Source organism: Ambystoma mexicanum, chromosome 2q, assembly GCF_040938575.1.
Source record: "Ambystoma mexicanum isolate Mex_15411 chromosome 2q, UKY_AmexF1_1, whole genome shotgun sequence".
Lineage (NCBI taxonomy): Eukaryota > Metazoa > Chordata > Amphibia > Caudata > Ambystomatidae > Ambystoma > Ambystoma mexicanum.
The window spans coordinates 194,419,199-194,431,214 of NC_090924.1; the positions used below are offsets into that span (position 1 = coordinate 194,419,199).

At 46.9% G+C, this 12,016-nt stretch overlaps 1 protein-coding gene across 2 annotated transcripts in view; it reads right to left on the minus strand.

Annotated features, from left to right (window-relative positions):
- ABCC1 (ATP binding cassette subfamily C member 1 (ABCC1 blood group)) overlaps positions 1-12,016 on the minus strand; it is a 2,255,476-nt gene that overhangs the window by 711,392 nt on the left and 1,532,068 nt on the right. For both annotated transcript variants that reach the window (XM_069647115.1, XM_069647114.1), the window contains one exon: positions 11,586-11,785. In XM_069647115.1, the coding sequence (XP_069503216.1) occupies positions 11,586-11,785 (200 nt within the window). The remainder of the gene's footprint in view (positions 1-11,585; positions 11,786-12,016) is intronic.

A 12,016-nucleotide genomic window follows, 5' to 3' on the forward strand; every position in this document is an offset into this window, starting at 1 on the left:
CTCTCAACGACTATTATTTGCCGCCATTTCAAATGGAGGGTATTCACATGCTCAGGGATCTCCTGAGACCCAACGACTGGCTTATGCGTCTGGATCTGAAAGATGCGTACCTTGCGGTACCCATACATCAGGACCACGCAAGCTATCTGAGATTCTCCAGGAGAGACAGACTGGGAGTTCACAAGTTTGCCATTCGGAACTCTCCTCAGCTCCTTGGGCTTTCACCAAGCTCCTGAGACGAGTAGAAGGGCATTTAAGAGAACAAGGTGTCCGGCTGATAATATACCTGGACGATTATTTTCATGGCACAATCTTAAGCTCTGGTAGAACAACAGACCAGGCTGGCCATAGACCTGCTACACAGTCTCGGATTCCTCATAAATTGGGAGAAATAGATCCTTCACTCATCCAGAAACCTAGAGTTTCTAGGATTTGTAGTAGACACCTAATCTGCTCAGCTCCGTCTCCCGACAGCCAAAATTCACTCCACCAAACGGGAGATTCGCAGACTCCTTTAGAGGGACGACATATCTCTTCGAGACCTAGCGAGGGTAATAGGACTTCTCTCCTCTTCTATGCAAGCTATATATCCCGGACCTCTCCACTACTGGGAATTTCAGAGACTAAAGGGCCAGCACTTAAGACACAGTCTCTCTTACTCCCAGCGACTAACCCGATCACCAGAAGCGAGAAAGGAGCTCAATTGGTGGCTCACACACATGGTGGCCTGGAACGGCCGAGCAATCTTCGGATCTGCCCCAGATATAGTGATAGAGTCAGACGCCAGACGCTCCGGCTGGGGAGCGAGATGCGGTCTGGTGGCCACAGGAGGAACCTGGTCGCCTCAGGAACTCGAGAGGCATATAAACTGCCTGGAGCTCCTAGCGGGCTCCTACGCAGTACGCTCCTTTGCCAGAGGCTGTTGTATATTGCTGAAGATGGACAACATTTCAGCAGTAAGATGCATCAATCATCTGGGTGGCACCAAATCTCGGCCCCTAGCGAAGTTAGCCAAAGACTTTTGGCATTTCTGTCTAGAACAACGGATTTCGGTCACGACAGAGTATCTACCAGGCCTCACGAAAAGTTGGGGCAGAACCTTTTCCCCCCGATGGCATCATGTTCCATATACATAGAAGGATGAAGTGCAACTCAAGGGTGATTTTCTTACCCTGCTTTTAGGGACCAGCTCAAGCTCTGCTTAGATGCCTGAAGGCCTACGAAGAGGTTACGGCTCCTCTTAGAGCCTCTCCTAATGGGCAGCTATTGATAGCTTTGCGCAAACCCCATAAAGCAGTTTCCACTCCAACCCTAGCACGCTGGGTGCAGTGGACTTTAACCCAAGCAGGAATTGCACTTCGGAGCCCAATCCGTGAGAGGAGCCATGGCTTCCAAAGCCTTCCACGTCGGAATCCGACTGGAAGATATGAGGATGGCGGACTGGGCAAGTGAATCTATATTCAAGTAATTCTACCTAAAACCGGTAGAACAGCCGCATCCATTGTGGTAAGTAAGCTTTAAACAAGCATAATGTGAGCCTCCGGTCTTGTCATAGAATAAAGATTTTCCATAATAACTTACTAGAAAGTCTTCATTCTATTAAAGACACTGAGGCAAGCATTATCCGACCCGGCGAGAAATGAAGAACGGATCACGCTGGATAATTATTATATATACATTGCTAAGAATATTTGATCATTTTGAATGCATGTATGTCCCTCAAAATAACAATGTATTTCTCTCCCACCCCTCTAAGGGAACTAGGGTTGTAATATACATGAAGTAACTTGAGTTTTGTATCTCTCTCTTGACAGCGTCAACAGACAAGTCCGCCTAATCCACAGCACGTTTCTATCTTCTGCTATGAGATGGCTTCAGTTCCAATTTTTCTATCGGCCAAGTTCGCAGCCTCGAAAGAGGAAGTTGCATCATGTTCAAGACTGTTTATGAGGGGACTCAGACACCCATTGGTGGACCCAGGTCACGTGTTGGTGGCCTCGAGATGAACTTTCAACAAGCCCTCTGGGAAATGGAGTTTAATATTTGTTTAAAGGACTTTAGGGCATATTATGAGATGTTTCTACTTGTTATATTTGTTGTATATATTTTCTAGTGCACCTTTTTACACATGCATATGATCTAAGGTGCACTGAAAAAATATCTTGCTGCTGAGCTTTCTTTACATGTTAAAATAAGGAAAGAGAAGCATAATGCTCGCCTCAGTGTCTAATAGAATTAAGACTTTCTAGTAAGTTATTATGGAAAATCTTTATTCTGCTGTAATTCCGATGAGTCCATTGGAATCCAAAACATGGGGAATTACACCACTTACCACCAATTGTAATCCTGCGGTAAATCCGCTTGACCATGTGGCAGTAACAGAATTTGTGTGGCAGTATTTCAGCAGATTTACCACTGAAATACTGCCAAACTAGAGGCCCAATATCCATATGTCTGGAGCATCAGTTACTGCTCATATATTGCCACTACTAATTTGGTTAGGCAGTCATTCAATCATTGAGGCATGTGCCTACAGATGTTCACTTAAGTTACTTTAGTTTCTCTTGTACAGACAGAGCTTGCACGGAGCACACACCTTGGTTTCATGTTCCTTTTTCAGAAGGGTTTTATGCGTGCCTCGTAGCTCACCGCCTTATATGGCGGGTCTCGCCAGCGTTGTGGCTGGTGCCTATGTTCACAGCAATCGCTTCCTTCACATTAGACGCCCGAGTGGAGTGGTCTCCATTTTCTCTGCACAGTCTTCAAAGCAGGTTTGATGCAGCAGACTCCATGACCGATCAGTGCCTGACCTTCAGTGTGAGTGATCACTGCCTTATTGCGTGGGGGATGAGTATTCCTCTTTTCATGATAGACAGCCTTTCTATTTGGAAGTGCATTCGGGCCGTCTAGGATTTTTGGAGCAGCGTCTTAAGTCAAAGGGATTTCACTTAATCTTGGAGATTTATTAAAGGATCAACGGCTCATAAGATTCCCTGGTATCTGTGTGCCAGGTGCCTACCATTTTATCAGTACATAACCTGATTATTAAACAGTTTGCCAGGCCTGTAGCTCCGAGATCTAGTGCCTGCACACCATTGCCAACATGAGTCTGATCTTATGTGGAGATACTAGCATATATTGCTGTAACCAGCATAGACATGTATGGGCACAGTCAGCATTTACATTTGTTTTAAACTGGTACAGAGTAAGCAAAGGCATCATGAAAATGTATTGGAAAATACTGCTGTGCACTGTTGGTGAATTGGCATCTCTTGGATTTTTCCAATCCTACCCTGGAACAGCTGTTGTAAAGTGGGTAGCTTTTTATTCAATTGTTTACAAAAAGAGTGCTATAAAATGCTAATGTTGGGGTTAGAAAAAAGAACCTTCCAGAACCACTCATGCTTGGTTTTTAGGCTCCCCTCACTACGCTCGATAAATCACACATTTTCATGGGAAAGGTTTATGCTACGTCAATTAAAAAAAAATCACCAGCCACCATCATCCAACCATAATGGCTGACCTATTTAAACACCTATGAAGGTGGATGAAACTTACTGTCATGGATAGGAAGAATTTCTGCAAACAAAATGAAAACCGCTCCATAAACTCCTTTGCGTATACCCAGATCACATGAATAATCACAAAAAAAAGCTTAGGTTTACTTTCATTTTGGCTGATCGAGCCACCATTGGTCTCAGCTAGAACACGTATGGCTTCATTCTAAGGAGGCTTTGTGGCAGACTCTATAGAGACAACCATGCAGTTCAGCTGGGGGTCCAATGATCATACCGATCAAAGAAAAAGGGTAGGGTGGAGCTGAAACCACTCATGTTGGCATCTTCTGTCGAGAAGATACATTTGGCTCTGGGATAAAGTTGGTCAATACACAGGCACTAGTTTAACCTTGTTCACAAACACACTGATATTGGGATAAAACGCCAAATGGGCTTTGTTCCCATTTGTTTCTCCCAACTACAGTACTTGGGAATGCTTATGTTTAAATGAGTTTTGCACGCTACATGTGTGGGTCCTGGAAGGAATGAAGCAAGCAAGCTTTTGGGCCCTTTATGCAAAGCTGAAAAACCACTGCATTTTAAACAGTGCAAGCTAAAATGTCACCCCTAGGAACTAGATTTCGATATGCACAACTTAATGACTGCTTTTTGCAGCCATCATTTATAAATGGCAGATCCCAACACCCCACAGAGGAGGACATCACTATAAGATGCTAGATATAGCTGGTGGCTTCCCCCTATACAGACTGAGCAAACGGGATTAAGCTTTTCATATTGCTAGAACTGAGGAATCATGGGCTAATATATGGGCTAGAGTATGAAATTACTACATATGCACACAAACCAATGAAAAATCGTACAATATGTGAGATTAGATGATACCGAACTCAGATTAATTTAACTAAGATTTTCAAGACTGCCTTACCGTTTTGTACGAGATCTTCCCTGGCCAGGGAAACAGTCACAGTAGCAATATATTGTTACTCACCGGAGTGACTAACGTACTCCTCCTGGTCCATAGTCCTCTCTGCTCCATCCTGTATGGGCGTCCCTCAAGGGGGACGGGAACTGAACCCCTTTTCACCAGAAAAATCACTTTCCCTTTAAATTTACAGGTGCGTGGCTCCAGGAGCACAGGCTCCCTTAAACCCGGCCACCGGCCCCAGACTTCAGTCCCCTTGACGTATTGGCTGTATTATGCTGAACAACCTTGCTGCTTTTATTCGGGGGGAAGGATGGTGGGACATATGGAGGAAAGGGGACTATGGACTAGAAGAACGCAAGCCACTCCGGTGAGTAAGACTTAATTACTCCTTTGTCCCATCTCCTTTCCTCATTCCTGTATGAGCGATTACCACTGATACACCAGCCCTGGGGAGGAGAGCTTGCCACTCTATGGGAAAATATTTCTCAGGACTGCTTGGCTGAATGCTGCATCAGCCCTGGCACTGGTATCCAGGCAGTAATGTTTGTAAAAGACCGATGGGGTGTCCCATGTCGCCCTGATAATCACCTGCTACGGCACGTGGTGCTGAAAAGCTGCCTTGGCCCTCATGGCATGAGCATGCATGCCCATTAGCAGATCCTTATGCTGCACCTTGTATGCCTCCTGGATCACTGTGGTCATCGACCTAGGCATGGAAGCTTTGGTCGCTTGCTGACCCAGCTGAGCCGCCGTACATGACAAAAAAGGTGTCTGCAGAAGGCCTTTGTTCTGTCCAGATAGAATGTTGATGCTTTCCTGACATCTACGCAGTGAAGAGCCCTGTCTGCCTCTTCCTTGGGGTCTGGAAAGAAAGTGGGGAGCACAATCTCCTCATTAATGTGAAAAGAGGAAACCACCTTCGGGAGGAACTTGGGTTGAGTGCAGACCACAACTTCGTCCCGATGAAACCTAGTATAGGGCTCCAAAGCAACTAATACCTGTGTCTCGCTGACTCTGCGAGCAGAAGTAAGCCCCACTAAGAGTGCTGTCTTTAGCGTGATCAGTTCGATATCTATCGTGGCCATGGGTTCAAAAGGTTTGTGCACCAGGGCACTGAGCACCACGTTAAGATCCCATAGTGGGTGCTGGGGTTTGACTGTTGGGAATAGTCTGCCCTGACCTGCCGGATGCCTCTATGACAGGATTGGCAGAAGTGAAAGTAAACTTGTCTGAGTTCCTGTATGCGCCAATAGCCGCTAGGTAAACCCAGCAGGTGTCCACCTGGACCCCTGATCCAGCCAAGTGGGCCGAGAAGGATAAAACATGGTCCAGAGTGCAGGCCAGGGAATCAACACAGTTTTCTTTGGACCATAGGCAGAACCTCGTCCATTTGCTTTTATACAACTTTTGTGTAGATACGCTCCTGGCTCCCTGTACGATTTCCAGGTTGTCGCGAGACAGCTGGAGATGTTGAAGAGTTACATGCTTGGGTACCAGGCTGCTAGGGCTAGCCTCTCAGGTAGGGGTGAAGGTGCGCCAAGAGGGCTCTTTCTGGCTGGGCTGACATTTGACAAAGGTCAGAACAACGGCAGGCCACCGCGATGCTATGAGGATGAGCCGCAACAGCTGGGATTGCCTGATCTTGCTGACTACCTTGTGAATGAGCGGTGTGGGGGGTGGGGGGAATGCATACAACCAAATCCCATCCCAGGGTATCTGAAGCGCATCCCCAAGGGAGCTGGACCCCTTCTCTCCCCAGGATGTGAACAGCTGACCAGTCCGGTTGACATCTGTCGCAAACATGTCTTTGGCCGGATGGCCCCATTTGTTGAGAATTTCCTGGAACACTCTCCCATTCAGTTGCCATCGTAGTTGTCGGAGCCCAACTGACTGAGCCTGTCCGCCTCCAGGTTAGATTCTCCTGGCAGATGGACCGCTGAGATCCATACATCTTGTGCAATCGCCCACTGCCAGATGTCTAGGGTTAACCGGCATAGAGGAGGGGATCTGGTGCCCCCCCCCCCCCCTGCTTGTGTAGGTAGTACAGCCAGGTAGAGTTGTCCGTTTGAATTAACACTGCACTGCGCCGTATCACTGGAAGGAAAGACTGGTGTGCGAGCCAAATGGCCATCAATTCTAGCCAGTTGATGTGGTTCGGCTGTTCAGTCCGAGACTATCGCCCTGTACATGGCGTGTGCCCCCAGGGTCACACTCCACCCCTGGAGAGAGGAGTCTGTGGTCAGAGTATGCTGCATTGGAGGTGGTCGAAACAGCATGCCCACCAGGAGGTTCCCATCCTGACCTCACCATTTGAGGTCCTGCAATAAGTGACGGGGTTTGGTGACCGGCGCAACTAGATGACCCGATTCCTGTTCCCAGGAAGCTGCGAAATGCAGCTGCAGCCTCGTCCTTGAGACTGGTGTATGAAATAGCTAGGAGACATGCTGCTGGCCCTCCTAGCAGATGCTGGAACCACCACAGCATCGTTACTGTTCTACTGAGGAAGTGAGCGACAGAAGCTTTGATCGCTGCCACCCTCTCCCCCATAGGGAATACCTTCTGCTTCTGCGTATCCCATAGTAGCCCCATGAACAGTGTTTGAGAAGAGCAGAGCTGCGATTTTTGGTAGTTGATCGTAAACCCCAGCTTGTAGAGTGTAGTCATGAGTGTCCGCTGAGGACCTGACCTGCCAGGAGATGTTCCTCTGACTATCCAATCGTTGAGGTAGGGATATACACACAGGCCTTCCGTTCTGAGCAAGGCCGCCACGGCGTTGATGAGTCTTGTGAACACCCTCAGAGCTGAATTCAGAACAACGGTTAGCCCTTTGTATTGAAAATGCAAGCCTATGACACAGACCCTGAGGAAGGCTCTGTGAGGTTGCAATATGGGACTGTGAAGATATGCGTTGTTCAGATCCAGGGAGCACTTCCAGTCCCCCCCCCCCACAGAGCGTCTCGGCTATGATAGCAGGCATCACCATTTTGAACTTCTGCAAAGGTAGGTACAGATTGAGGAAGGAAAGATCTAGCACCACTTGCAGGCCCGCCTGGTTCTCCGTTTGAATGGAGAAGATGCAGGAGTAAAAGCCCTGGCACTGTTGAGGGAGAGGGACCGCCTCCACTGCATCGCTCTCCACGGGGGAACAGAACCTCTGCTAAGAGTGAAGGTGTTCTGATTTGTGGGAGGGAAGGGGCAGAAAGGGGAGGGGATGGAAGGGGAAGCCGGAAGCCCGTGGACACTACCAAGATCAACCATGAGTCCAAAAAGTGTAGGCGCCAAGCTCGACTGTGTAGAGCCAGCCTGTCTGCCTCCCACTGGGGTGCTGTGGACCTGAAAAGAGCCGTTATTGTTTATTTGGGTCCTGGGAGGGGGTAATGGAGGGGGGACTGGAAGAACCCCTTGTGCGCAGACTTGTGATGTTTCCGCCTATGCTGGCTTGGGGACCTGTCCGGTTGCTTGGCTCAGCGGTACTGAAACCCCTGGAATCCACTCAAGTATCGTCCCTTGTCTGATCAGGATAGGCTCTGAGGGACGGCTTTTTCTGCTGGCTTGGTCAGAATGGCAATGGATTTGGCCATCTGCAAGCTACATTTCTTTTTGTCGAGCTCTTTGTTCATAGTAGAGTGGAAGAGATCACCACCCTCGAAGGGCAAATCTGGGATTATATCCTGGACGTCCGGGTTCAACCTGGTGACCTTAAACCAGGCCGTCCTCATGTCTGTAGCCACACAGATCACTCAACTAGCGGTATCTATGTGGGGCACAGTGGCCTCAGTGATATCCTGCGCCACTATTTTTGCCTCAGCAAGCACGGGCTTGAAAGAGGCTTGCTTGTCGGCTGGAATGTCTGGAGTAAAGTCTGCAATGTCTCTCCACAGCTGTTGATTGGCCACCGGCAGGATGGCGTTGACCTGTATGAGAAGCAGGCCCGCATTGGAATACATCTTTTTTCCATAGGCCTTTCTGCAGCGGGATGCCGGACCTGGCCTCTGCTTTAATGTTGAGCACTTCAACCAATACCCCTGATTCCGGCTGCTCCTTCTGGGGCTGAGGGATTCCCAGGTATTCAGCTAGGCCCACTATCATGTCATAGAAGTCCCTCACTGAGGAAAGCATGTCTTGATCTTCTTTATCAGTGTCCTGCTGATACCCCACATTAGCCAGGAGAGGCGTCTGTCGGCGCTAGAGTGTTGGTACCAGGGTTACCACAGGCGTGGGTAGCAGTGGCGGCGGAGTGGACTGCATAGGTGCTGGCTGAAGCGGTGGTGCGCGAGGCAGCATGTCGTGTATTATGCGCTTCAAGATGCTACCTGTTTGCGAGGACCTCATGAGGGACAAAAACCTGTCAAAGAAGTGGTCCCGGCAGGCAGGCCGGAGGCGAATACATCTGTTGCCTGCCGCCCCCCCCCCCCCAAGAGTACATGGACTCATTGTACCGAGCTCCAGTGAAGGTCGGGTACAATGTGGTCCAGGTGATCAGAGTTACTGGAACCCAGTCTGCCCTGGCCGTGGGTTTGTGCCTCTGCAGTTCATTGAGCTTGCAGGCTTCTGTTCTGGCTGGAATCCTTTCCTGCCTTTAGAGGTCTGGCCTGGCCGCCTTCTTGTCTGCGCCTTCCACACGTGGGACACTGGTTGACACAGGACAGGGCTTGGCCTGCATGCCTGGTCGCATCAGCTCTGCCCTGCCCTGCCCTGCACATAAAGGAGTGTACATGGTAGGCTGTTGGCCATGGGGCCAGTAGTGCTATGTGCACTGCGTGTAGGCGTCCCCTAGGATGTGTGTAGATCAGCCTGCCCATCCGTGGTCCTCGCCAAGGAACCGGGGAAGGAAAAAAATCACACAACTGGCACCTGCTGAAGCCAGTCACGGCCGCCATGTGTTGGGAACAGACTAGGGCACCGGTGGACGGCGTTCCCGATTTCTGAAAAAATAGAAACAGTTAAGATCAAGGAAACAACCTGTGAAATTACGAGGCTTGAGGCCTCACCCAGGAGCGCTGGTGAAATCGGTCTGCTCCCGTCGATGATGAAAAGAGGACCAATGTATGGTGCCGGTGGGCAGGGTTACGGGACCCTTTGCTCCTGGGGCCACGCCTCAGCGCGCCTGTAAATTTAAAGGGAAAGTGATTCTTCTGGTGAAAAAGGCTTCTGTTCCCGTACCTCTCGAGGGACACCCATACAGGATGGAGGAAAGGGGACGGGACGTAGGAGTATGCATGTTACTGCCTTTGTGGCGTGAAATTAGCTCACATCAAGTGCATAATTAGTATAGATCTTCATCTTTACTCCTTGGTCATACTCTTAAGAGATTTAGATTCACAGAAGAGTTCTACATTGGGAAGTAGCCAACAGAAGTTAGTTACCTCAGCTGCTGATAGTTGTTCACCTCCTGTGGAAATGGTGGTTCACAGTATCAAGTGCTCTAGTAATGAACAAGTTTCAAGATTCAAAGGTGAAGCCTTCAACAATTCCAGTTGATGGGTCTCCTTAATTGAATATGTAAAAAGTTACTTTGCTGCAAATAATCACAAACCAACTTCAAAGAAGCATTTCAACATGGAATGAATTAATGGAGACAGATGAATGAAAAGCTCCCCTGGAGATGGGAAGTCATTTGGCTCTGGGACGAAATCCTGCTCCAACAAGTCAACCTTTTTTGCTATTGGCACACTGATGGTGTCCTGAGGCAAGTTCAACTTCTCTGTACCGATACTCTGAGCCTGCCTGCCATTGTTGAATGCATGCATGCTCCTCTCCTTAGTGCAAGCTACTGGAATTCACCTATATTGAATCAGTAGTGGCCTGGCATTTTCAAACAAACTCACAAAAGCAAGAGTGAAGAAGATTGCTACGTAGTATCCAAAACGTGTAACAATGCTGCTTATAAAAACACTAATTACCAGTATGTGTACCTGGGTTATACCATTTATAATCTGCAGAAGACAAATTAAAATCTGGATGGTATAAAGAGGAAATGGGTTATCTATAGCTCATATGAAAAGAACCATCTATACGTTTGGCAAGTTTTCTATATTACCAGTCATTAAATTATTAAAGGACAAGGATAATTCCAGCTTTATTATTGATATTTCCTCTTACACCCAGGAGAACGACTGGAAATATCTTGAAGGTTTAATCTGGCGCAAGGTTTTGTGGTTGCCCAACTGTATCAGTTCCTGTAATATGTCAGGAGCTAGGATTGTTATCCATGACTGCGTGACTGAAGTGAAAGTCTTTGTCCCTTTTTAGGAAAATAAGACTTTCGTCTGAGAATTCTTTTTTCAAAAGTTAAACACTCTTATGGAAAATAGCTATTACTTTACATGTTGGGTAAAGGACAATAAGATGCTATTGACCTCCATGGAGCAGTCTGTTGAGCTCTGTGAAATGGAGCCGCAAAAAGTTAACCCCTGACTGAATTTTTACATGTGCAGCTATTAAGAAGTAGGTTTTATTCCAAAGTGTTAAACAGTCTGAATCCTCTTACTGAACCTGAGCCTCATATTAAGAGATTCCCCTGTCCTGTTTGGAGAAGAAAGTCTCTTCGATTTTGTATGACCCTTTTACCCACCATGGAAGTAGAAGGGGCTTGAAAAGGGCTTGAGAGAGCAAAGAGAATATGCAGATACTGCAGAGAGAATATGCAGATACGGTAAGGCTAATGGTGCAACTGAAACCCTGGAACACCTTTTAACGTCCTGCACACAAACTTTAACTCTAAGTTCAACGTTTTTGGAATTCAATTTGAAATGGAAGGCAGGTTTGACTTTGGCTACCCCAAGATGTATGGATGAGATTCTGATTTTTAAACAATAATTTGAAATTAATACATTTTAGTAATGGGGAAATTGTAGCGGGATAATTTTAGTGGAAGGTAGACTGAATTGTCACATGTGGTTTTTGTAGGTTTACTGTCTAAGGTTTGTTAACCCATAAAGCCATAAATAAAAAACATGCAAATACAGCTACAGCTCTATGCCAATTAGTAACAGTAATTAATGGATAACTGCTTTTAGTGTCTCCAGTTTTAGATATGGATGTCTGTAGTGGTCAAGTACACAAATGATATAGATTCCTTTAAACAAGTACATTTCTTCCAACCCCACTTAAACAAAAAAAAAAACTTTTTTCAACCTTACCTGTTTGCGACTATACTTGGATAATATGCTTTCTGATTTTCATCAACCTTTACATCACTTAATCTTATAAATCGCTTTTGCTCTTCAAAGGCTCTGATGACACTAATTCCAAGAAGGGTCTCACTGAAGTGAGAGTACACTGGAGATCGGCTGACAGACTCAAGGCGTTTTAACTGGCGAGATGTAGCCACATAAAATCTCTAAAAATAGAAACAATTGTTCAACTGCTTTGGGGAAATCAAAGTAGGTAACAGTTCATTCTCTAGCGCTCTAATCTGACACCACTGCCATTTTTTAAATATTCAAGCATGATTAACTAAAAATATAAACACAAAAACCAAGCCAAATGCTGAGTTTGCCAAAATAACTAATACCAGCCATACAGTAGACATTGTATTCCTTATGCAACATACCTTTCAGTAATGTTTGTA